Source organism: Anomalospiza imberbis, chromosome 23 (assembly GCF_031753505.1).
Source record: "Anomalospiza imberbis isolate Cuckoo-Finch-1a 21T00152 chromosome 23, ASM3175350v1, whole genome shotgun sequence".
NCBI classification, from domain to species: Eukaryota; Metazoa; Chordata; class Aves; order Passeriformes; family Viduidae; genus Anomalospiza; species Anomalospiza imberbis.
In genome coordinates, this window is record NC_089703.1 from 814,188 (window position 1) to 841,385 (window position 27,198).

A 27,198-nucleotide genomic window follows, 5' to 3' on the forward strand; every position below is an offset into this window, starting at 1 on the left:
TTCCTCAAACACCATCACTCCTCTGGCCCTGGTTCCAGTACAAACTGGGCTGCCCTGCACTGTCCCTACATAGCCACTGGAGACCTTGTTTGTTCTCAACAGCAGACTTGAAAAAGCAGCTGCCTGTGTCAGCCCAGCTTCTTGAAAGGGCCTGTTGGAGACTGGGGGAAAGAGCAGGTGGATCAGAACATCAGAACTCAGGGGATAAAGACAAGTTGGCCTCTTTCAGTCACACTGAGATGATTCACTGTCCTTCTGCCCCATGCAGCTCACTGAGCACCTGGCACCATAAGCCAGCTCCAGCTCTGGGCTCGTTCTGAGCCCTCAGCCTGCTTTCTTCCCCAGTGGGACAGCCCTGCCCTCATGTTCACCCACGATCTGCCATTATTTTCTCCACCTCTCAATCCCCACCCCTGCCTCCCCTGCTGTCCAGTTGTGTCCCATGTCCATACCCTGATGCTCAAGTCACGTCCTTTACCCTCTGACAAATAAAAGTCCAATTGCATGCAGTGACACATGAAGAGCTGTGTTGTTCTCTGTTTACCTCCAGAAATTGAGAGATTTTGATCCCTGGGCTTAACTGGCACGTTGCTGTCACAGAGCTCTCCCCATAGCTGCTGGGCTCTGCGCTGACCATCGGGAGCACAGAGAGAGGTTTTGGGCTTTACACCGAGTCCCCAGAGATGGGTTTGTAGCCCTGTGGCCCACAGTGGTGTCTGGGACGTGTCCCTGTGCACATTTAGAGCAGTGGCATCATCCTCCCAACCCGGCTGGTGCTGCCTCGTGGCAAGGCCCACAGCGCATGAGGAGTTAATGAAAACTGCTGGATTAAAATCATTACATTGTCACTGGCAATCCCTGCTGTTAGCCACGGGGAAGGGCCTCGTCTGCAGCTCCCTTACAATAAAATGAAGGGTAATTTCATCCAGTCACCTGCTGCTGACCTATTTAAAGTACCCGGAGCAGGGCAGAGCAGGTCGCTGCTGCCTCAGCCCATGGCAGCCGGGTCACGCTGCTGGTGACACGTCCTGGGGCCACCTCTTTGGGGCACAGGGCACCCACAGCACCCTCTCAGTGTGGGCAGTGTGAGCAGGCAGCTGGTGCCGCTGGCATGGCCCCAGGCAGGCTCTGTGCTGGGGTGCCAGAGGTGCCTGGGCAGGGAAGGGGCTGCACAAACATCTGAACTCCAGCCCAGGGGCACAGCCCAGCACAGAGCCCCTCCTGTGCACCCAGGCACGGGGGAGCCCTGTGCCTCCCTCTTCTGCCGCTGCCCAAATCCCCCCGTCCCCCTGTGGGCTGAGGAAGAGGAAGCTTCCCTGTACTCATTGCCACCGGAGCCACAGCTTTCCAAACTGGGCTTTTAAGACTTGAATTAAGTCTTCTTTCTTGCAGTGATTTGGGTTGCACAACCAAATCTCTGCAGCAGTGACCTGCATGCTGGTGTCTCTTTGGTTTGGAAGTCAGGCTGGGAGGCACCCAGACACCAGCTCTGGGATATGCCAGAGGATACAGCTCTGCTGCAAAGAAGCACAGCTGTGCTGAACTCCCCTCCCTGGGGTCACGCTGGTCCCCAGCAGGGACTGCCTGGCTGGGCTTGGTGACTCTTCAGGGAGACACAGAGCTCCACTCTATGGAGGATGTACAATAATATTAGAAGGTTGTTACATCTCTTATAATATTCAGTCTATTCCAGCTCTTGGAGTCCCTTGGTGACTATGGGAGAAATGCTGCTTTCATTAAAAGAATTCAGAAAGCTCTTGCAGCCCCACTGGCACAGAAAAAAGCAGTGGATGAAAACCCAAGGGCTCCAAAAGGCAGCTGCAGGGGGAAACACTCCTAAAACCTTCATGGCCCTAAGCCAGTCATGAATCCACCAGTACCTTCTCTGCTGGTTGCCCTCAGCCCTCTCCATGCACACCTTCCCCTCAGGCTCCCATCTCCCTCCCAGCCTGGAGCCTCTCTAACCATTTTCTCTCCACACAAGCAAACTGATATTCCCCTTTTCCCAGGCCACTCCATAGCTCCAAATTTTTCTGGTGTCTCCCCCACTGGAGACAGGGTGGGGGAAGGCAGCGCAGGGGAGGCAGGAAAAAGGAGTTCCGGGGTGGCTGATACTGGGCACATGTGGGGTGATGCCACCACCTGTCACGGGGACATCTGGGACCACTTCCAGTGTTAACTTGTCCTGGCTGGAGATAGTCAGGGTCTTACCCAGCTCAGCCTGATCATGTACAAAGAAGCTCCAAGAAGCCCACTGCTGGCCATGACAGGGGTGATGGAGCTGCTGGGTGGGTAGAAATCATGCACTTAATTAATTAACTCATTAATAATTCATATCATTAAGGTTGGGAAAGCTCTCTAAGATCTCCATGCTCAACCATCAACCCAGCACTGCCAGGTCTGCTCCTAAACCACAGCCCCAAATACCACATTGAGATTGTTTTTAACCCTTGCAGGGATGGTGACTCCACCACTGCCCTGGGCAGCCTGTGCCAGTGCCTGACCACCCTTTCTATAAGGAATTTTACCTGCTATCCAACCTAAAACTCCCGTGGCACAACTTGAAGCCGTTGCCTCTATTCCTGCCACTTGTTACCTGAGAGCAGAGCCCAGCCCCCAGCTGGTTCCTCCCTCCTTAATGCATAAAAAGGCCTTTGTAGTGGCAAGATGTGTATTTTCTTAAATTGATGGAGAAGGAAATGGTGAGAGCCGGTGGCACAAAGATCACAAGGACAGGGCTGAGTGGAGCTGCACCAGGGCTCCCTGATGGATCCAGGGGAAGATCACTGAGACGGATAGAGGTACCCATCGGTACCCATGAGGGGAGAACCCACCACACCTTCCACTGCCTGAAGGGGCTGGAGAGAGGATGGAGCCAGATTTGGGTGTGCAGAGAAGAGACAGTGACAGTGGGCTAAGGCTGCCCAGAGCAGCTGTGGCTGCCCCATCCCTGGAAATGTCCAAGGGCAGGCTGGATGTAGCTTGGAGCAGCCTGGGGTAGTGTAAAGTGTCCCTGCCCGTGGCAGGGGAAGATGAAATGAGCTTAAAATCCCTTCCAGCCCATACCAGCCTGGGATTTGGGGTTCTGGATTACTGTACAGTGGGACACACAGGAAAACTTCTTTAGCTTGGATGTGGACAAGCACAAACACAGAGTGCCAAAAGTCTTTGCTGCAGGTTATGTGAAGTGAGTCCTGTCCTTGAAAACAGGCTTCAATTTTTTTCTTGTGAGAAAGATTAAGACCTTTCAATTTTTAAAACACATAAAGGTTTCCTGTAAAGGTTTCACATGACTCCATGAAAAAAAAATTGAAAAATATTTTTTAATATTTCAATATTAAATATTTTATATATTATATATATTATATATTTAAATTATTAAATATTTAAAATATTTTAGAACTCCAGTATTTTGAAACGTTAAAAATTGCTGTGCCAGGCCAGGCCATGTCATTTTAACACTTTTGTGATTGTGTGTGTTTTCCTGCCTTACCTGCAATGGGAAATCATCGTTTCCGAGGGCCTTTGCTAGAGGCACAAGGTGGATTACCAGACCTGTGTCCTTCGTTTAGGAATAATAGCCATTAAACTCCTTGTTGCTATGGGGCTGCAATTTCCAGAGGCGATCCCCATTATCGGAGAGCTGGCTGCTGGCAAGCAGTTAATGAGAGAGCTTTGAAATGGCTCAGTGCAAACCCAGCTCCCTGCAGGCTTCAGAGCAGCAATGAAAGAGGAGAGGGAGCCAAAGCTGGGTCCAGCTGTGACGGCCCTGCTGAGGGGTGGTGGCAGCCTCGCTGCTGCTGCACAGACTGAGGGAAGCCCCTGCTGGAGCCAGCACAGGGGATTTTCTGCGGAGATTGATCATAGAATCATAGAATTTCAGAATGGTTTGGGTTGGAAGGGACCATAAAGCTCATCCAGTGTACCAGGGGCACCTTACACTATCCCAGGCTGCTCCAAGCCCTGTCCAACCTGGGCAGGGGCAGCCACAGCTGCTCTGGGCACCCTTCTCCAGGGTCTCCCCACCCTCACAGCCAGGAATTCCTTCTCAGTATCCCATCAATCTCTGCCCTCTGGCCCTGGCATTCCAGGCCCTTGTCCCAAATCCTTCTCCAGCTTCTTGGAGCTACTTTAGGCACTGGAAGGGGCTCTGAGGCCTCCCTGAAGCCCTCTCCAGGTGAGCATCCCCAGCTCTCCCAGCCCTCAGAGCATCTCCATGCTCCCAAAGCCAGAGGCAGCCTGGAGCTTTTCAGTGGGGCAAAGACTGAACTCTCTCCTGTGTTAAAGACCTGTGGATAATTAGGGAGGTTGTGGCATCCAGGACAGGTCTGTTTGCCCTCTGGGTGCAGGTCCAGGAGCAGGGAGAATTTTTCTCTCAACGTGTGGGCAAATTGAGAAAGATAAAAAATATGTGTTTTCTGTACATGCATTAAGTAAATGAAATGTATAGAAAGAAAATGTATGCAATGAAATGTGTATCATGAAATGCACTCTTGTCAAGGAAACAGAGGGCTCCATGCTTCCTGAAGGACCACGAGCTGGGAGCCAGGGATGATGCTGTGGCCAGAGAGTCAGGGATTCCCCCAGCCCCATGGCACCTGAGCGAGGGGAGCAGAGCAGCACCAGCCTCATGGGGAGAGGCAATCCAGAATCTTCCTCATCAGGGGCTGGGGATGGTGAGGCAGATCCAGCATCAATTCACACACCAGGGTCAGGATCAGTGGAACCCACAGCCAAGGAGTGGGCATGGCTGCACTGGGGAACAGCAGAGTTACAGCAAATCCCAGGTGAGGACCAAAGGCTCAGGTTTGGAGTTAAACACAGCCCTTTGGGCCAATAGGCAGGGCAGGGAGGGGGAGGCTCCAGGTGAGGCTGGCCCGGGCCATTGGTACTCCCAGGGCCTTGGCAAATCCTCCTGGAAATGAGGCATGTCCAATCCTTAGCAGGGAGCAGTGTTCCCTGTTTTGTTTGATTTTATCACCAATCTGTTTTCAAAAAAACCCCAAATCTTTACGTCTAGGGATCATGACGTATGAAAAAAAAAAAAAAAAAAAAAAAAAAAAAAAAAAAAAAAAAAAAAAGTAAAACCATTGTGCCTCTGTATTACTTACTTTGAATAAAGCTCTGAAAACATGTCCTGGCTGCCTCCAATACAGAATATTTCCTCTCAGGCTTCTGAATTTTGCTTCCTGATGCCCTGAGCAGGGCAGTGACAGCAAATGGCACTGCTGGCCACTGCCACCTGAGCCATGCCATTGCCACTAATCCTGGACACAGGAACATGCAGCTGGAGCCCCTCTGGAACTCTGCTTCATCTTTTGACATGAAAGCTCACTTCAACTACACAAAACCATCAATAAAATGAACCAGCTGGTACCAGGACACAAAGGCTGACAATGGTGCCTGGTAGGACACAAAGGACACCCAGTGGGACAACAAAGTCCTGGCTGGGCTCTGCAATGTGGGGCCATGGGAGGGGGGGAGCCCCCCTCACCCCCCTCCTGGTTCAAAGGGCAGCAAGGAGAGAAGGGCAATTAGAGCTGGCAATTGCCTTCCCCCCACAGCCCCTGTCACTGAGAGAGACTGACAACCCAGGGAGGAGGGGACAGTGCAGCCAGCCCCCGTCCCTGGGACGTGTCACTGCTCTCCTGGCATCCATCAGTGCCTGCACTGCTGAGAGCCTCCCTTGTTCATGTACTAGTTCCTTCTTTAACTGCACAAGCATCTAGGCCTGATTCATCTGCTCAGACTGTTTTGTTTGAGGTGCTTTTTCTTCCTGCCAATAAAAAAATCTGACTACAAAATATCCCCATCAGTCCCCTCTAGCCAGCAAAACCAGACCTTGCTATGTTCCCTGTGTGGGGACCTGCTCTGAACCAGGGGCTGGGCAGCAGCTGGGGCCTTCCTGAAGAGTTATAGGTGCATCTTTTGGCAGGAAAATGGCAGGGATACCCTGCAAGGCAGAGAGATTGAACAACAGTACTGGGGGAAAGCCTTAGAGAAGAGCTTTTCCTTGTGTGATTGTGGAATCACAGAATCCCAGAATGGTTTGAGGTAGAAAGGACCTAAAGATGATCTCATTTCAACCTCCTGCCATAGTTGTGGTGATGAGAGAACCTTGGGTGAGCAGAACTACCATCCCAAAAAAACTGAGGGAAAAAGGGCCGAGAAAACTCATGGGCTGGGATAAGATGGGGAATTCAGCAATTACTGTCACAGGTTAAAACAGACACAATTTGGGGGAAAGTAATTTAATTTATTGCCTTAAAATTTGGGTAGTGGGAAACAAAAGGACAAGCATCAAACCAGCATGGTTCCTCCTCACTCCCCAGTGCTCTATCATATTCAGTTTTACTTCTTCACTCCAAACTCCCCTAATCAGCCCCCTCCAAAAAAATGGTGCAAGGAACATTGAGGGCAGCAGGTCAATGTCAGGACAAAGTTTCTTCCTCTTGCTTCTTCCTCTTCGCCTTTCCTGTGCACCAGCACAGGAACCCCACAGCCCTTCGGGAAAACCTCGTGCAGTGTGGTCCTTTGTGGGCTGTGTTTTCATCAGGAATATCCACTTTCCCTGGAGTGGTTCCTCATGGGATGCTGTGTGAGCACCTGCCATGGCATGGTCCCATCCACATCTGCAGGGAACATCTGCCCTGGTCTGAGTCCTCCTTGGGCTGCAGGGAAATCTGCAGCCCCATGGAGCCCCTCCTGCTCCACCTTGCTGCTCCTCTTTCGCTTCTCACTGTGCTCTTTCCTTCCTCCCATCTGGCATCTCCTTTGATGTCGCTGTTGAGGCAGGACGGGAACAGAGGAACTCCAAGATCAGAAGGCGAGAAGAAAACTCTATTTCAAATGCACCTCTCTATTTATAGAGAATTTAATGCAGACTGATTTCATTGGTCTTAAAGTAAAAACATCTCACACCATTGGTGCTCTGTGAATGACGCACAGTGGCAGAACAGATCTATAAACAATGTGAACAACAAGAGAGATAGAGAATTATTTACATTCCTTTCCAACTCTCTCCCAGCCCCAGCCTGGTAGAAATGTCTCTTTTTCTCTCTGACTGAACTAAGAATACCCATACTTCCCTTTTTGAAATGTTTTCACAGAGGCACCATCAGCTTCACTGGTGGTTCAGCCTTGGTCATGGAGCTGACTGGGACCAGCCCCCTGAGGGGGCTCTGCTGACTGGGACCCCTCCACTGCAAACCTCCCCCCCCTCCCCAGATCCTTCCTGTGAAAGGCCATGTGGGATGGCAAGCTGCACCCCCAAATCCAGCTAGGGAAATGGGATGGGAGAGGAACTCAAGAAGAAGGAGGACTTTCTGGAGGCAGGAGAGGTGTGGGGGGCCCAGCAGGTGCTGCAGGAGGGAAGGGGCTCTGTGTGGGGGGAATTTCCCACACTACTGATTTCCAAAGTCTCTTCATTAGTCACCTTAGTGCCAAAGGTTGTTTCTGTGCAGGGATGGAAAAATAATTCAGCTGGAGAGAGCCTGATGGGCATTCTGGCTCTCTGCTGCAGGACAAGCTGTGTAAAACACCTGGCAATGCAGCGTTCCTTGGCTGGCAGTGGAGACAGATGCAGCCAGACCAGGAACATCGGGACCTGGGCAGATCTTTGTGTTGATCTGCAGCTCAGTGTGGGGAGAAGCCTAAACAGCCCCCAGCCAGCTGTTTGTTTTGGTCATTCCCTATCCCACTGACTCCTGATCAGAGCTATTCCACGGATTGACCTTTGCAGCCCTTTGGTGTTATGAAACACAAAATCCTTTGGCTGCAGTGCCTGCCTGATGTTCCCTCCTGGCTGCGGCTCCCTGGGTCACAGGGATGCCCTGAGAGCAGGAGGGAGAGGCTGCCCTGGAAACCACAACATCATCTTACGCCCCTTCTGAGGTTTCTCTAAGCTGGGACCCAGTGGAAAACCATTCAGTGGAGGCCACTGTCAGGCGCCCCAAAGATGGGTTGAGAAATATGTGTTGTTTGACTTAATAAGTAAGTTTTAAGTCAGAATAGGTCACTTAAGCTATAACATTGTGGTTTTAGCTGCTTGCTTACCTTTCCTTTCTTAGTCTGAATAGCTGGATGTGCAGAAGCCTCAAGTCACAAGCTCTGAACTCTCACCCAGATGTGCTTTTGGGTGGAATGGAGTTCATTTTCCCAGTAATTTTCCTTGTAGCTGGTACAGAGCTGTGTTTTGAATGCAGTAGGAGGACAATGCTGCTAACACACTGATGTTTGAGCTGTTGCTGGGCAATGCTTTCCCTAAATCAGGAAGGGTTTGGGCTCCCAAGCTCTGCTGGCTCAGCAAGTGCTGAGGAAGCACAGAGCAGGAGATAAGGAGGCTCCAGCCACCAGTGGAAGCTGCAGCTCCACAAGGTAAGAGAAGTCAATGGCCTGTGTGCGTGGAGACAGAAAGAGTCCGATAAGGTGTTAGAAGACTCCAGACCAAAAATCAGCACTGGAGGCATGAAGAGCATGTGCACAAACTGCGAGGGTAGAAAAGCCCAGGGATCTCTTTTTTCAGGGTCCCTCTGCAGAGATACCTAGCTCAAGCTGTTCCCATTGCTGTAGCACTCAAATATTTCTTTCTTTTTTTTTTTTTTTCTGGAATAGGCTGTCTGAGATTCTGCTGCAGGGAGCCAAGGGCGAAGAAACCTTTTTAACATTTTAGGTGGGACCCAAGACCACAACCTTGGATCCTTTCATCTCCAAAGATCCATTGCCAGCAATGTGTGAGCTCCCCTGGGACCTTTGGCATGGGAGGCTGTGGTGGTTTAGAAATGGAATTCTCCAATTTAGTGCTCCCATGCTGCCCCTTGCTTCCCTCTCACCCTCTACATGTGGGGGGCTGAAGAGGATAACTGGAGGCATGAGAGATAAAGATGGTGGGTTGAGATAAGAACAATTTACTGGAAACAGCGTTGAGATGAGAAAATGAACAGTAACAGCAACAATACTAAAGACAAAGGGTGTAAGAAATTATTCGCTTGGAGAAAAAATACCCAATAATAGACAATACCCAACCACTTCCTCAATTGAAAGGGACCCCTTTCACCCTTCTCCCAGAAGAGTCCCTTTTCCCGGTCCCAGCAATTCCACAAGGTGGTACAGAACAACCTCCAGGTCCTGGTCATGCCCCTTCCAAGCTACTGCAAAAATTAACACTATCCTGGTCAGAACCAGGACCAAGGCACCAAAGGATGAGTGTTAAAATTCCTTCAGTAGATTTGGTGAAAATACTGGAGTGAGTTTCTCTGTACTGGGGGCTGGGGGGGTTGAACCCCTCTCCCCAGGCACAGCCTGGCCAGCACAAGGCACAGACAGAATAGGCTTTAAATCCCTCTTAGTTCCTGAAAATGACAGGAAAATAGACGCAGCACTGAGAAAAGAATGCCTTTAACAGAGGTACTACAAAACTGGGAAAAGAGTCTTTGCACAGCAGGTCTATCAGAAATGCACGCAGATACTTCATATGGAGGAGACTCGCCATTTATAACCAGAGATGAAGCCCCAGCAGAGCAGTGGCCACCACAAGGGACCTTTGACAGCACAGACTCGCATTTCTGAGGCATTGACTGTATTCCCAGGACCAAGGGATTGTTGGTATGTGTGGGATAACTGGCTATGAGGCCACCATAAAGAACGTTGGTAGCAGGGACATAAGAAAATCAGAGTTCCCAGAAATGAGAAACAACAAAACAATTAGCAAGGAGGTCGTCAGCAGCCCCATTCACCAAAATTTGGGCACAGCTTGGGGCACAGGCACATGGCTACACAGGCGCCACTGGATATTTTGGGCACTGTCAGATTCTGGGCTGCTATTGAAGATACAATAAGGAAGGGATGGTACTGGGGAGAATGCCCCTACCTGTGAAGATCTGAAGAAGGAATAGGATGGCAGGTCCCCTGAGGTGCATAATCCCCTGGATCTGGAGCATGACTGGGTGCATAACCATGGCTTCCTCTTTGGAGAGCATTTATTATGTACTTTAGAAATAATATTATAATATATAACATAATATTATATAACAAATTTGTATATAATACAAATATAATAATATATTATGTCATTATATTATATAAAGTATAAACATATAAACATATATAATATGAATATTTATATTATATTATATTGTATTATATTATATTATATTATATTATATTATATTATATTAATAGCAGTCTAATATCAACATTTCCAGCTCATAGTATGTTATGGATGCCCACACCACAGCACCCCATTTTCCACTCTGCAGTACCACTGGAGCCAGGAAATCACCAGCAATCCTCCCTCTGGCTGCATCGCTGGACAGATGCTGTGCTGCTTGTGGAGGGTGAGGCCTGGCCCATTAATCTGTACTCAGAGAGGCTGGCAGCTGGATTAGTGCTTCAGATGCTCTTAACATCTGCAGCTGCAGGACAGCCCCAAATTCCTCAGCTGGAAGCCGGAGGTAGCAGCAAGGCTGGTAAGAGCTCTTTTTATGGGGCTGGGGATTGAATTGCGGCTGCCAGGTAGATGGATGAGGGAGATTTTATGGCAGATTTTGTAGGAAAGATGGTGGTGGTGCTCTTATCCTGGCACTTCCAATCCTGTCATGCAGTCCCTTGGCTGTGGGTGTGATTCCCAAGCATAAGGGGGTGTTGTTGGCTGTGTAGAGGGAACCAGGCGAAGGAGCCTTGCAGGGGGCTGGAAGGATCCAGTGGAGGAGCCGCAGTGAAAATGTGCCAGCCCTGAAGGTCTCAAAGCTTGTTTCTTGTGTTTGGAGGTGCGGTGAGGATGGTCAAGGGAAATGGGAAGTCCCAGAGCTTGGGAGTAAACATGAAATGCTACCAGACCAGAGGCAGAGAGAGGAAAGGTGCTGCTGAGGATTTTTGTGGTTACTGTGGTTTATCTCATGGAATTATTTGGGTTGGAAGGGACCTTTAGGACCACCTCATTCCAATCCCCATGTCCCCCCATATCCCTCATGACCCCAAAGCCAGTCTTGTACCTGCAGCTCTTCTTAGTTGAGCTGGGCTTTGTTACCTCTTTGTTCTGACTGCTTTTTTCCTGCACCAACTCTGTTTTCTTCATCACAGGGGTTTATAGGCTCTTTATTTGTGGGGACCAGCAGTGCAGGGGATGAGAAGAGCCTCCTGAGCAGCCATGGAGGGGTTACAGCTGCGGGTAAGGATGCCCTCATGCATCTCCAACTATCCTTCAGAGTGCCTGGCAGATAAGGTGGAAGAAATCCCAGCTCCATCTCTGTCCTGTGAGCCTGGAGCTGGGAATGACTCCCTTGTCTGTCACTGTGGGAGAACTCCAGGAGGCTGTTCAGGATTAAGCCCAGAGAGTGCTGAGCTCCCGGCTTAGCTCTCCGTGTCCCCTCCCCTTGAGCAGCTCCCCAGGCTGGCTGGAGGCACTCAGGGACTGGCCCACTCCTGCTTAATCACCTCCTGTTCCGATGTCAGGAGGAGATGAAGCTGCTATAAATAGACGGTGAAGCCCTCCTGGTTTCAGCTGTGATTCACACACATGGCACAGAAGCATTAGGAAGAATTAACATCCAATCTCTCAGGCACTTTCCTGTGCAAATGCCATGCTGTCCCTGTCACTTAAGCTCCTTTCCAAGGGGAGATCAGCAGCACTCTCTGGAGGTCCTGGATGGGCCAAATGGATGGGGAAACCCGGAGCAGGACTCCTGGGAAGATAAAGCTGGAGCAGGACTCGTGGGGAGAGAAAGGCGGCTGCTCCAGCCGGTGCCAGAGCAGCGCCTGCCCGTGACACAGAGCTGCCTTTGGGAGATGCCCAGGGCTCCTGCTCCCCCCTGCCCGGGGCTGGGGCTGGCCAGGATGGGGCTGTTGAAGTGCCCACACGCCTGGACGAGGAACAACAGCCTTTGGGACTGAGGCAGCTCCTGGAGGTGGTACGTGAGGGGCTGGGGGTCTTTCTGGCTCTCCCTAATCCCTGCTGAGCTGTGCAACCATGTGGGGCAGGACAGTGGCCTGGGTGGTCCATTGGGAATCCCCAGTTTTTCTCCCCATCCGAATTTTGCAAAGCTCAGGGGGAAAAAATATATCCTACTGCTAGGCTGTCCCCATGGGAAGCACTCATTCCTGCAAGTGTTTGCATTCATTTGCATGTGTTTAAGTGCTCAGTGTCCCCCTCCCCCTGCCTTGCTGTGTCTGCTCTAAGCTGTGACAGTCACAGAGACGCGGAGTCGGGGGAAACCAGAGGAAGGTGAGACCAGACAGGTCCTGGAGTGGGAATTGTGATGAGGGTTTAGGGGGATCTATCCATCTGCTTGCCTGACAGTCTCCCAGGTGCAGGGGAAAAGCAGTATTTTCCCTGAAAAGTAGTTTGGAGGGTAGAGCATTTCTTCAGGTGGACTAATATTTCTCACACTTCAGGTATCTGGTGTCCCATCAATAAGGGAGAGATCCATATCTCTAGTCCATGGTATTGCCAGGGTTTCTTTGCATTCCCACCGGATCACTGGGTAGAGAAGGAAAAAAAGCCTTTCAGAGCCCTCATGATCCACATGAAGTAAAGGGGAGTTTGGACAGCAGGATGAGTTTGGACTAGAAGATGAGCTCAAAGTCGGTATCTTTGTGTTCTCAGTTAGTGGCCCAGAGAGTATGGAGTCCATGAGATGAGGAATACACCAGAAAATAGTCTTCTCACCATGTTCTTTGGCACTCAGGAAGCAGGGCTTCGCAGTGAAGCAAGAAAAGAGGCAGAAAAATTGTCAGAGGAACTGAAAATTGGTGGAGGACTCAATGTTCTTAAGATGGGACTAAATCCAACAAAGGCACCCATGAGCACTCCAGGGCAGGGGGCCCTGTCCCACTCCTTGCTGCAGGAAAACAGCTCTGGGTGACATCCCTGAACACACACTGAGCCTTGCCAGTGTGAGGGGATTAAAGAGATCTCAGCACAGGCTTTTCCTTGGGTGATGGAATCACCTGCATGCTAAGGTCCTGAAGGAGGTTGGTTTATCCAAACAAAAGTGGGATTGGTGTTAGGATGGAATTCCCCTATTTAGAAACAAGTCACAGGCTGGAACAGGGACCTGGAGCGCTCGGGCAGGCTCAGGTGTGAGTGGGTCTGCAGGCATCTGCACAGTCTTAAGCCATCCTTGAATTTTAATTATGTTATGGAAGAGCCTGACATAAGCTGCTTTCAGAAATTCCCTATAGAAATGCCTGACCAGGCTGAAGGTTTTCAGGAAAAAATATGATATATTTCTGTTATTATGTAGAAAGTGGAACTGCAGCTCAGAGTTCCAGTGAAGGCTGGAAAACACAGCTGGATCCACAGAACCATGTGCAAGTCTGGGAGAGGCTCTACAGATTCCCTGGCTGTGAGTGACAAGGCTCAGTTGATTTGCAGAAGCTTTTGCATGAACTATCCTGTATCTCAAAAACAGAGGGGGAAAAAAGCCTATGTGGAAATCTAAAGGGAATATTTCAATCTGTCTATCCTACAAGTGAGTCCAGACAACCTGAAACAGCATAGGAATGTGGAGCATATTGGATGCAAATGGCAGGCCATATGTTTTATAACATTAATTGCCAAACTTTCAAAAGCACCCTCCTGACCTCCTGCAGGCAGTGAAGGAGCACAGCTCAGGCTCAGGCACCTCCTCATTTGTCATCTGTTCCTTGTTTTTCTTCAGCATTGATCTGGTTCTCTCACCAACCTGGATGGTCTCCAGTGTTGTGAGAGCTGCACACGCTAAAATATCAGGCAGTTTTCCAAAACATGGCATCTGTAAATGCCAAGCTTACAGATGGTACGTGATAGAATGGGATTTACAGGCACAACAGAGAAGGGGAAGGGCAGCACAGAGTGAAAAATTCCATCATTCATCTAGAAAAGCTGGATCTGCTCAGATGGTCTGGCTGGTGGCTGCCATGAACAGATGCTGGACTCTGGAAAAAGGGGCTGGAAAGATATCCAGGAATAAGTCACGGTGATTGAGAAGGGAGGAAGTGAGAGCTGTAACTGAGACTGCTGCCAGGCTGGGATGATGAGTTCACCTGCAGCAAGGGGAGAAGGTAAAAGGAGTGGTTGGTGTTCCACAAGAACCAACAAGGGGAGGAGAGTTAATGGCTCACAGAGCTCACTGAAAGCCAGAAAGTAATTTCTGGTTCCAGTTACCTCAGCATAGGCTGGTCTGCCCTGCCCTGGTGCAACAATGGTACTGAAAATATCCCAGAATAGTTTGGGTTGAAGAGACCTTAAAGCTCATCCCATTCCACGCCCTGCCATGGGCAGGGACACTTCCACCAGACCAGGTGAGTCCTGTCCCCACAGCAGCTTTGTTCTGCAGCACAGGGGCCTCTCTCCCAGCTGACACACCGAGGTGTTTTCTCTCTCTCCTAGCACATTGCTTTTCCATTCCCAGCAGGCACCCTGCAGCCGGAGCTTCCTCAAGCTCACTGCCATGGAGGTGAAGTGGATCCATGTCTTGGTCATCTTCCTCTTCCTGCTGTCCATGGCCATGACCGGCTGCTTCCTGTGGCAGTACAGCCTCCCCAAAGTGGAGCCCAGTGAGTAGGGGGTTTAGCCTTGGTCATGGTGTGGCACAGAGATTTGGAAGACTAATAAAAGCTACCTTTCCATTTCTCCCCAAAGAGCACTTTCCCCAACACAGATTTCCCCAGAAAGCAATAAAGCAAGGCCACAGAGGAGGTGAAAGCTGGCTTGATGGAGGCACCACATCACTCTGCTAGCGTCCAAAGAAGCTCCATCACTCCTGGCCTAGATTTGGACAATTGCTAAGGAGGCATTTTATTTTAGATCCCTAATCTTTTTTTTCCCTATTATTACTCCAGTTAGTTATTCCCGTTTAGAAACAGGTTTTTTAATACCTTACCATCTGCTTCAGCTTCAGGGTTTGCTCTCTTTCCTATTCCCCAAATCTTTGCCCTGGATTAAGCCTCCTGGTTCACACTAGAATTCATGGAATCACAGAATCATAGAATAGTTTGTGCTGTATGGACCTCAAAGCCCATTCTGTTCCACCCCTGCCATAGGCAGGGACACCTTCCACTATCCCAGGTTACTCCAAGCCCCATCCAAACTGGCCTTGGACACTGCCAAGGAGGGGGCAGCCACAGCTGCTCTGGGCACCCTGTGCCAGGGCCTCAGCATCCCCCCTCACAGCCAAGAATTCCTTCCCAATATCCCACCTATCCCTGCCCTCTGGCAGTGGGAAGCCATTCCCCTTTGTCCCTGTCGCTCTATCTCTTGTCCCAGGTCTCTCTCCAGCTATCCTGGAGCTCCTTTAGGCCCTGGGAGGGACTCTAAAGTCTCCCTGGATCCTTCTCTTCTCCAGGAGAACACTCCCAGTTCTCCCAGCCTGGCTCCAGAGGGACTCCAGCCCGTGGAGCATCTCTGTGGCCTCTTCTGTTGATGACAGGAAACTCAATCAATCCACTCAAGGCACTGCATGCACAAGGATTAAATATACACAGTGTCAATGGATCAGAGTTTTAAGTAGCTGAAAGGTGGAATAAAATCTATGATGAAGGTGCTGGAAATATTCAGAGACCAGGGTCTGGAAAGGTTTCAAACCTTTCTGAGTACCAGACTGCCTGTAGGCTGTGTGTATCCATCCCTGTCCATCTCCAAGATTTCCTAGTGCCATTTCTCTCCACATCCCAACTTCTGATGCTTCATGTTCACCTGGCAAGCAAGAAGATGGCATTTTGTCCCCAGCTGACAGAGCAGGGTAGCTGTGTTTATGAACACCTTGGGATCAGCTGAGAAAATAGTGCCTGCAAGTAAGGGAGTTTCCATCTCTCTCAAAGTTTAAAGATCTTTGCTGGCCACAAAAATTTAAGCTGCGGGATATGGAGGATGCAGCTGACTCAGGAAACAACTAATGGAGTGGGTGTGGGGCCTACCAGGTGGTGTTAGTGCTGGATTTCAGGTGGCCTTCACAGGTCATTCCTGGCCCCATTCCTGAGGTTATGATACAGGGATGACTCTTTGCCATTGTTGTCCTGAACCCCAGCTCAGACTTTCCTTTAGACATGGGCAGGCCCTTCCAGGGGGCTAAACCCACTGCCAGGCACCCCAGAGTCTTCTGCAGCCCCAGTTCTTTACTCTCCAGGCTGTAGAGTTTGTTGAAGTCCGTCCTGTGTCCATCCCATGTTGGAATAACAGGGCACAGTGCCCCTGCCAGCCCTGTTTTACATCAGACAGAAATCATTCAGTATTGTCCCTTCCCTATGCAGAAATTTCCCTTAAGCCAGTGCAAGCAAGAAAGCTCGTGGTGGCTGCTGGGTGAGGTTCAAGCTAGCCCACGTGTCTGCTGAGGTCACCTGTGTCACCCTAAACTGTTTTCCAGATCCATCCGTGATGGAGGTGAGGTCAGAGTCTGTGCAAATGTGTCCCCGCTATCCTGAGCCGGTGCCACTGGACCACCCTCTGCCCATCCTGAAGGAAGCACTGGAGAAGGTCTGTGGGGAGGAGGGACCAGAGGGGGACACAGCTCTTGGCTGCTGTTCTCCAGGGGTGCAGGGGAGATGATGGAATTTGCCACTGAACATCCTGAGGAAGGAGGTGGCGAATTGAGGAGGGGGAGAACACGCAAAGCTAGAAATGGATGTGTAAAGTCCTTCAGTGCACAGGTCAGTGAGCAGTTCTCTTGCCCAGAGGGTAAGCTGGGATGGACAAACTCCATCACTCGTCCATCAGAAGGTATGGTGAGCTTCCACCAGCAGAAAATAATGGCTCTTTGTATCTGGTCCACTATTAGGCATCCCTCATGTCCTGGAGAGTACCTGGCTCAGGTGTTCTCTGGTTCCAATTCATCAGCCAGTGCCAAATTTTCTTTTTGTTGGCTTTCCCCCACACCCCTGTTTAAAAATTTAAAAAGATGCTTGTACATAACGCCAGGGAAGGGAGTGGAGAGGAAAGGAAGGGGGAAGGGGAAGGGGAAGAAGATCTGTATCTGTCTGGAAGAGGGTGTGATACACTGTCATTATATCCTCAGTACGAGATGGATCTGACATTTTAGCACTGCCTGATCTTCTGGCAGGCTCCATGTGCTCTGAGGAAACTGCAGCATTGCTCTGACTGTGTGGACCATAAGGATAGTCATGTTCTGAGAGGACATTCCCTATTTTTAGCCCCTATCACCTGCTCTCTCTCTTGTCTCCTTCTCCCAGGTAGAGGGCAATCAGCAGTGTAAACAATACACAATGTGTAAGTGAATCAGGGTGAAAAAATTTTCATTGAGTGAAAAAATTATATTATCTGTTATATTTTATATTACTTCTCTAATAATCCCTTCTATTTTATTTGCCTTTTTGTCTGCCTTAAGGCACTGAGCAAATGTTTCCATAGGAACATCCACCACAGCCCTGAGGTCCTGCTGCTGAGAGCTCAGGATCAGGTTTGGGCAGTTTCCCTGCACACACATGGCTTTTTCCACACTGAATTTCAATTCCCATCACTTCACATCCACTTCACATCCACTTTTATGAAGTCTCTGCCTGTCTGCAGGTCCAGGCAGGTCTAAAGGTCAGACTCTGAGAAAAGGAGGACCATGATTGTTGACATGAATCTTAGAGTGACATGGCTTGGAAGAGACTTTAAAGCTCATCCAGTGCCACCCCTGCCATGGGCAGAGACATCTTCCACTGTCCCAGGGTGCTCTGAGCCCCGTCCATCCTGACCTTGGATGCTTCCAGGGATCCAGGGGCAGCCTCAGCTTCTCTGGGCAGCCTGTGCCAGGGCCTCACCAGCCTCCCAGGGAAGGATTCCTTCCCAATATCCCATCTAACCATACCCTCTGGCAGTGGGAAGCCATTCTCCCTTGTCCTGGCACTCCATCCCTTGTCCAAAGTCCCTTTTCATGGCCTCCATGCAACAGCCTGGTCAGAGAAAGCAAGCCAGATAAACTTTCCCAGGACTTGTTCTGGGGAGTTTAAGAAGGCTGAGACAAAGAATCATAAAGAGTCTTTGCAGCTGGTGTTTTGAACAGTTGTTTCTCATAATATGGTTACCAAAGGGTGGTTTCTCAATTAGCCAGTGGTGACAGTGTTTTGATTAAATGACCAATCAGGTCCATCTGTATCGGAACCGTGTATAAAAAGAATGGGTTTCCTAATAAATTGGATTATTAGCTCCTGATCACGTATGGAGTATGTGTCTCCTATCCTTCCCGTTCCTGACTCAATAGTGACATCCATGAGACCAGACCCTTCTCAGGAAGCGCTGGGGCACCAGCTTACACATCTACAGATGTACCTGATAGGCCACTGGTCCATGGGGAGGGAAAGCAATGGACCCTGACAGAAGGGTTGGACACCAGCTGGATGTTTCCACTTGTTGCTCTCAGTGCATTTCCCCTGGCCATTCACTGAACACATCCCAAGGACATGACTCATTTTGGCTTTCCTTGCCCCAAATGTTGGGTCTTAACCATGGTGTGCAAAACAAAACCTGTGCCTGAAAATGCAAATTACATGTGCAAGATGATGACATAGCTTTGAAAAAGTCCCAGAAGGGCAAGATTGATGCATTCTGCTTGCAGGAGGTAGGTGGTGCAGATCTGATGAGGAGTTCTGTAGAGCTCAGTGAGGAGTTCTGCACAGCCCTGGCACAACAGGGAGCCGGGAGCAATCACAGCCCTTCAGTTGCTCAGAGCTGTTTCTCAGGTTGTGGTTTAAACAGGAACCCAAGCTTCAGGGTGTTTCATGGCATGGGAAGTGTCATGGGATATCTGAAAAGTCTTTTTCTCATACATCTTTGACCCTAAAAATACAAGTGCAAAGAGCAGATGTGCAGAATACAAATTAAAAAAGAAGAAATTGAAATTACTTACATGTTGATATTTGGTTTTAATCAGAAATATTACAAGCATAAGCACCATATTTGTCTACACAGTGGCTATGTAGACTGAAAAAGGACACAGGATAATTCAACAGAAGCAATTTCAGAAGAAAGAGAAAAACAGTTAAAATACTTTTTTTTCCAAAGCACCGTTCACAGGATCACTCTCAAGTGAGTGGGAGTAATGAGGGCGGATGATCTGAGCCTTCTATTGCTTGGTACAGACTGGATGCATTGTAAGACTCTTCTTTTGGAAGTTCATGGTTTCCCTTTCTGCCCAGGTGGATCAGATGCTGCGGCAGAAGATGCACAGCTCCGGCCTCCCGGCCATGTCGGCCATCGCCATCTACAACGACACTGTGCTCTGGACGGGCAACTTTGGCAAGAAGAACGCCTCTGACCCTGCCTCGGGGGTGCCCAACGAGTACACCATCTACAGGTGAGACACCTGGCACAGATGTGAGATCCAGGAAAGGGCAAACACACCTATGGAGAGCTGGTACCTGGAATAGAGACGCCGTCACAAATTGCAGGTCCACGCTGGAAACTCTGCTGGTTTATGCTGGAACTTAGTGAGACAAAGTGAATTCCCAGGTTGTATATGCTGGTGGCTTACTGTGTTACTTTGGATTTATTTATGTATTTTTTCATTTAATTCTGACAATATTTTAAATTGGAATAGCAATGACCCTAAAGAACCTGAAAACATGCTGTTCCTTACATGGGAATGGCTTCATGTCCAGGGCACAAACCTGAAGACCAAGAGCTGGCACAGACTGGGAGAGCAGAGAGGAGACAGTGCCACAGGATTCAAAAAAAAAAAAAATATCAGTTAAAGAAAAACTGATGTTTGGGATGAATATCTGCAGAACACATAAAGTAGACCCATAAGCTTATTTATTGTTCCAGTGAAGTCAAACTCATATTTACTGTTATTTTTTAGTTTAAGATAGAATCAAGCGCTTAATGTGTGCTAATAACCAAAAACCAAGATGAAGAAAATGCTTCCTTCCTCTAAAGACCAATTTTCTGTGTACAATTTATTTTTTTAAATTTAAATTTTTTTCTGTTACAATTGTAACTGTGTTATCTAAGAAACATGAGCTGCACTCTGACTATAACGTTTTGTCCTTGGAATGAACAATTTTGGACAGTTTTGGCGGCTGCAATGATCTGTTTTTTCCCCATCTGTATAATGGTAAAATTACCTCCTGCTATTTTCCTCCAGAACCATTGAATGATTTGGGCTGGAAAGGACATTCAAGGCCTTGTTCCAAGCCCCCCACCACAGGCAAGGAGTCAGGTCCACGTCCCTGGGTGGGCTCGAACCACCAACCTTTCGGTTAACAGCCGAACGCGCTGACCGATTGTGCCACAGGGACAGCCTGGACAGACCCAAAAACTGTGGGAATCTGGTATTTAGGGACAGTTTGGTAGTGCTGGGTAAATGGTCCAACTGAATGATCTGAAAGGTCTTTTCCAACCTAAATGATTCTGTGATTTTAACCTTAAAATTCCAATAAACTACTTGAGAGTTTTTATGGTATTTACTAACCAGTAATTTACAATTTATGTCGCTTTATGAATGCTAAGTGAATAGAAAGAGGTCAGCAGCCCACTGCACTGCTGGGGACATTCAGAGGTTATATTGCAGTCTATAAAGATTCAGATTTAAGGATATTAATTTAAATTTCCTACCTGTATTTTAGCCATTCCCTCTGGAATGAACAAAGGTATAACATGTAAAATCATGGTGATCTCTTCTTTCCTCTTGATTCATGGGCTTCTTAATGCTAAATTTCTCCAAATGTTTCTTCCCTGACAGAATTGCCAGTGTCTCCAAGATCTTCCCCACCATTATGTTGTACAAGATGTGGGAGGAAGGAAAAGTCACATCCCTTGATGACCCATTGGAGCGCTATGCCCAGAACTTTGTTATTAAGAACCCTCTGGGGAGGTTCAAGGACTCAGAGCAGAGATACACAGCGGACGGCCTGGTGTTTTTGGAAAAAGGCTCGATGCCCCTGAAGCCATCCCTGGTCACCCTGCGCAGAATGGCCAGTCAGCTCTCAGGTGAGGCAGCTCCCTGCGTGTCCCTGGACCTCCCTGCCCTGGCAGGACACCTCAGAGAGAGCAGATCATATTCCAGGAATAAAAAAAAAAAAAAACTGCTGGGAGGCTGTTTCCCAGTCTGGACCCTGCACTGTGCACTTTCCAGGGATCAGGCAGGGCTCTTGGAAGCAGGGTGTCAGCAATTCCATGGAGTTCTCAAAGGGAACTTTTGTCCAGGACACCTGCCAGGAAAGGGGCTGAGATGAGGAGGTTTTTTCCCCTGCAAGGTGAACACAGATTCCTTTCAGGTGAACACAGATTCCTTTCAGGTGAACACAGGTTCCTTTCTCCTCGCTACCATGACCTGAAATCAGGTTCCAATTGCACAACTGTATTTTGTACTCCAGGCCCGACTGCTCTCATTTTTCTGAGATGTAGAGTTGAGGGTCAAATCTCTTTGCTTTGAATAGAAAGACCTTGATTGCTGAGCTAAATTTAGCTGTCAGTGTGGTTCCTGATCCGGGATTCCTGAGCTATTAATAACTTGGCATTTGCAGTCAGAGAAGTGTTAATCTGCTGCTACCTTCAGAATTGGGAAACTCATACATTAAGGGAGAAGGAGATCACAAGACTAAGAACTTTACCCTTTCTCTGAAACAAAGCTGCTAATACTTGACTGAGGGATTACGAAATGTAATGGACAAAGAGACTATGCTGATATCACGTGTGGTATTTTGGTCAATCTCTGTAACACTTGCATTTTTCCAGATTGGAATAAATGCCTTAAAATTAGGACCTAAAATCAAAATAGCATGTCTGCAACTTAAAAGATCTCAGGATGGGGTACAGCATCATCTGAAGTAAGCCAATATGAAAATGAGGGCTCCCCAAAATGGAATGATACTGAAACCTGGAAAGAAGCAGATAAACAACCCAAAATGGCCAGTGGCCACATCCCTGCCCAGCCCCTCTCCCTGCAGACAAGGTGTGGCTCCATCCAGCCTGATGTTGTCTGCAGGGGCACCATTTCTGCCTGGTCCTCTCTGACTGTCATGAGCACCTGAAGTTGCTCTGACTGCTCCTGTCACCCAGGGAGGTGTGACATGCACCCCAGAAATGCTGTAAGGAGCATAAGTCAAAAGAGTACCTGGTCATGGCATAATTGCTTGTACTGTGCAGCCTTCCATTGCTTCCATCACTGTGTTAGATTTGTGTCCCTGCTCAGCTCCTTTTATGCTCCTATGTATTTTTGGATTTTAGAATGTGGCCCAAATTTCCCAGAGCACCCCCAGAGGGCACACCAACCCTTGGACCCTGAAAATTCAGCAGAAGGAGATGTACAGTTTCAGAATTCCAACTGCAAATCAAAGGAATGTTCCGGTTCCACTTTACGTTTGCTGTGTGTCAAACCCTAAAAAGGAATAAGTTCTGCTTAGCACTGGGATCAAAGCCACTGCATGACACATTGAAAAGTGGGTTTCATCTAAATTCTTCCAGTGGAAACTGATCTGTAAGAGATCCTCATTATCTGGCCTGTCCGTTGCATATTACAGAAGTAACTCCAAAGGTTTTTTCTCCTCAGCACTCAATGGGCCCATTGCTGGAGGGAAGCTCCAGCTTGTTAAGACTGTGGTTTTCCAGTCCACACAAATGACAGGATGGGATGCGATTGTAAATTATTAACAACGTGCTTGTCACTTCAATTAGCAGCCCATGAGTTAGAAGTCAATGACTCTGGATTATATTATGCTCTGGTTTATCATTTCCAATGAACCTCAAGGAGACACTGCACTTCTGTCACAGAGCTGGTGAACTCTCCCACTGCTCCCACATTTTCTTTGCTGCCACTGGGGCAAGTATGTAATGAAGGAGCCCATTGTCCACTGGAAGGTGTCAGTGCATCTCTCATCTGGTCATGCAGCTGCACGAATAACCCCAGAGCAGGGGCAGAATGGTGCTCTCACTCCAGCCCAAATGCCAAGTTCAGGCCAGCTGAGAAAAACAAGTATTGCTGCCACAAGAGAATGGGGCCTCATTCAGCCTTGCCAGGATGCAGGACAAGAGGAAAAGGCCTCAAGTTGCACCAAGGGATGCTTAGATCACATATTAGGAAAGAAATTTTCAGAGGAAGGGTTGTAAAGCATTGGCAAAGATTGCTCAGGGAGCAATCAGTGGAGCCACCATTCCGGGAGGCATTCAAAAAATGTGAGGAGTGGCACTTGGGGACATGGGTTAGTGGTGGACAGGACAGTGCTGGGTTAATGGTTGGATTCCATGATCCTGGAGGGCTTTTCCAACTTTAGTGAATCCATGATTAAGACATGGTCACTGAGCACACGATTGTGAGTAATTTTTCTGTCAAAAACATACATTTCCCAATTTCCTTCCAAACATCCACATCGAAGCAAGTTGCAAATGGCAGCAAGGATTCCATTCCAAAAGTGATCCAAGTTCTGGCCTGGGCAAGCCATTGATACTGTGCAGAGGAGCTGGGGTGATTAAAAAAGTACTGACCAAAAAATTTTAGGGAATCCATTTTCAGTGAGGAATGAAAAGTGAAAAGAACTTGATATTTTCTGCATTTAGAAACCCTGAATAATTAAAAGTGGAATGAAGTTGGTTTTTTTGATATTCAGAAACCCTGAATAAAAATACTTTAGGCCAAGGCTGGAGTTGTCCAGGGAAGTTTAGGCCCTCTGTGGTGAAGTATGAAGAATGAAATCCTGTTAAAAGGAGCTGTTACACACATTTGTAGCCCAGAGAATGCACTCACATGGAAATACAGGGATTTCCCAACACCCCATCTGCCGCTCTCTTCCAAACCACTCTTGGGGATCCAGGATAATTTCCATCATTCCTCGACATGTTTTCACTGAGATGCAGCAGCCCAGAGTTAATGCTGGGGTTGGACCTATGTAAGCCAGAGTCAGGAGTCCATGACTTGATGCCATGTGCTGCAGCTGAGCAGGAACAGGCCCTTGCTGTGTCTCTGGAGCTCTCATGTCCACCACTGGTGCTTCCATTTTGCCATTGAATCTTGCCTTTGTCCTGTCTTCACCAGAGCCATAATTTCCATGATTTCTCTGTTTCCCATGGCACAGGTCTGCCCAGGAGGCTGCGATCCACCAGCCTGCTCTGGAAGGGCAACACACAGGATGCCCTCGCGCTGCTCAAAGACGATGTCCTGGTGGCCGACCCAGGAACCAGGTCAGATACATTCCTTTAGGAGCTTTTGGTCTGGATGTGTTCTCCACCCTCAGCCCCATCCCCAGCCTCCATGGCCAGTGGATAAAGGCAGCCATTCCCAAAGAGAGCTTCAGCCATCTCCCCACACGCCTGGCAGAGGCTGGGAAAAAAAGACTGTTGGAGGTGTCAGGGTTGGGTTTAGTATTTTAAGCCCAGATGGGCCAAATTAAACTGCTACAGTTCACTTTATGAGCCTTAAATTATGCAGGTTTTCAAAAGTGGAAAGGGACTTTAATTTAAACAATTTAAATCATCACAGGTTTCAGTTAAAATAATGCCTGTGGTGAGTTGTGTATATCTAAATTATCTAAAAGGTCTATGAATGTTTGTTTCAATTCCAGTAGCCCATTAAAAGTCTATTACCTGGGTTGCAAACATTCAAAAATATCATGAATTCATAGAATCCCAGACTGTGTTGGAAGGGACTTTAAAGATCATCTTTTTCCACCCCTCTGCCATGGGCAGGGATACCTTCCACCATCCCAGGTTGCTCCAAGCCCTGTCCAACCTGGCCTTGGACACTTCCCCACATCCTTCAATAGGATCCAGTGGACAGCAGATGAGGGAAAGAATTCAAACTAACTGGGAAGAAACTTCCTAAGACTGCAAAATTGTTTGGTAATTAATTACAGTCTGAAATAATTTACCCAGGATGGCTGAGGATCTAACTCTCACTTGTGTTAGTTCTGTCCCACATCATGTAGGAGGCTACAACAGATATTCCTTAAAGGATTTTAGGATTTTAATACCATCGTCTTCTTTGGTATTTTTATATCTTTATTGTAACTTATCTCCTATGGTATCTTTATTTTGTGATCCCCATGAAGATAAATAGGGACATCCCCCACAGTCTCTCAATGCCTTATTAATTATATGTTGATAGTTTTCACTCTTTCTCCCTGTTCCTGGTTATGCTTCCCAGCTAACAGATCATTCTTCCCAAAGGAAGTTCCCTTTCACTGATATAGATGTTTTAACATATTTTTCTATGTTGAAATTCAGCTCCATTTCAGATACAAGGTTTTACATACAGAATGTGCTTATTCTTAGGGTAAGAATATATACGCTCATCGTGCTTTTATTCAACTAAATGGTCTGGAAAAGGTTGAAGTGGTACCAAATTTATGATTTAAATAGGTCTCAATGAGATGTGTGGCATCACACAATTAAAAAAACCAACAGGGTTGAAAATGTAATGAATTTTGAAAACGTATTTTTAAAAAATGCCCCTTCACGTTTTCATGCCTTTAAACTTCATTCAATTCCAAAGACATAAATCACTTGATAAAGACTGGAGTACTCAAGTTTCTTTAATGATTCCGCATTGCTGGATGCTGCTTTGTGGGCTTTTAAGTGCTCTTTAAGTACTTTTACCATCTTAAGGTAGCTTAGGTATCTAAGTGATTATCCCATGGCAAATCCCCAAAGAGGTTTACCCAGGATTTTGAGACCTTTAAGGTGAGCACCTGGAACTCTCCATGCTGCTCTTAAAAAGAATGAATGGTGAACAGTTATAAACAGCAAGTCAGGTTATGCAAATATAGAGGAGTTGTTTCTTTTCCATCTTCAGCTCTCTCTGTATATCAGGGTTAAATAGTTCTGCTGATGTTCCTGTAAAACATTTCTCTTTCTTGATTCAACAACAAATCATGGCAGCAACATGCAGCTTTTCTCTGTCTCCCCTTCATCTGCCATTCCATAAAATCTGAATTCTTCCTTAAAGAAGAGAGACCCAGCCACTGATTTTTGCATATCACCGATGAGCAGCTGATCCCAATATATTCCTCTTCCTTCCAGGTGCCACTACAGCAACCTGGCCTTCTCCCTGATGGCCCACGTGCTGGCTGACCACGCAGCTGATGGGCACTACCAGCACTGGATCTCGGAGAACATCCTGGATCGCCTGGGCATGGAGGACACCGGCTTTGACATCACGGCGCCCATCCGCTCGCAGATGGCTGTGGGCTTCTACGGCAGCCAGCAGCCAGCCCCGCTCTACGACCTGGGCTGGTACCGGCCCTCTGGCCAGATGTACTCCACAGCTGCCGACCTGGCCAAGCTGGCCATGGTCTTCCTGGGAACTTACCACCGCCGGCTGCTCGAGCCCGACACAGTGAAGACGATGCTGACACCCCTGTTCAAGTGCTCCGTGGAATACTTTGCTAACAAGACAGGCACACCCTGGGAGATTAACGAGCAGTTGGGATATGATGTCATCAGGAAGGATGGGGACCTTGATGGTTACTCAGCAACGTTCTCTCTCATCCCCAAGCTCCGCCTGAGCTTCATTGTGCTGATGGCAGGGCCCAGACCTCAGGGTGGGGACATTGTGACTCAGACATACGAGTATCTCATCCCTGCTATGGAGACAGCGTTCAGAGAGGCCGACAAAAGCTTGGTTCCTCCTCCAAACCCAATCCCTTATGTTGGCTACTACACCTATTCCAACCTGACTTTCTATGAGATCAAAGTTGGAATTGGTGGGGTGCTGCTCATGCAGCAGTTTGGGCCTCATGTGGAAGAGCTGATCCCTGAAAAGTATCGGACAATCAAGCTCCACCACCTGGAAGATCGCGTTTTCCAAGTCGTTTTTGACAAGGAGTTCCCATGTGTTCTGCACCTGGGCTCTGCCTCCATTTCACTGGAGACGCAGAATGGGCAGCTCTTTAACTTCTACCCCTTCGACCGCAAGGGTTTGTCCCCTGGCTTTGACGCCCCGGGGCTGAACACCTACAACGTGGTGCGTGTCCTGCGCAAGCCCGTGTTCTACAGCTAAACATCCCACGCTCTTCCCTCCACTCCTGGGAGCTGGCTCCGGATCTGTGTCTTACCAGACTCTCCTGCCTGTGTGGCATTGTGGATGCCATTCAAAAGGGAAGGATAGAGGCAAATGACTCTTTTGCCAAACAAATCCTTCCCACTTTTAAGACTACTTTAATGACTTGTCGTTGGCCCCCAGCAGCGTGCAATAGGCCAGCTGGCACCTGGACACACCTGCAGGAAAAAGAAATGGGAACGTGCTGGACGGGTGTGTTTGGATGCCACAAAAAAAAAAAAAAAGCTGAGCA

The 27,198-nt window shown here is 48.3% G+C and overlaps 1 protein-coding gene and 1 non-coding gene across 2 annotated transcripts; one reads left to right on the plus strand and one right to left on the minus strand.

Moving 5' to 3' along the window:
* Positions 1-10,256: 10,256 nt before the first annotated feature.
* On the plus strand, positions 10,257-27,178 carry LACTBL1 (lactamase beta like 1). Its single transcript, XM_068171466.1, has 8 exons — positions 10,257-10,466; positions 11,080-11,167; positions 14,391-14,535; positions 16,341-16,450; positions 19,114-19,271; positions 20,658-20,905; positions 23,986-24,091; positions 25,928-27,178. Exons 2-8 carry the CDS (start codon positions 11,147-11,149, stop codon positions 26,904-26,906), a joined length of 1,767 nt encoding a protein of 588 aa, XP_068027567.1. The 5' UTR covers positions 10,257-10,466; positions 11,080-11,146; the 3' UTR covers positions 26,907-27,178.
* On the minus strand, positions 20,141-20,214 carry TRNAN-GUU (transfer RNA asparagine (anticodon GUU)). The gene has a single exon. It is a non-coding gene; the product is annotated as a tRNA-Asn (tRNA).
* Positions 27,179-27,198: the final 20 nt, after the last annotated feature.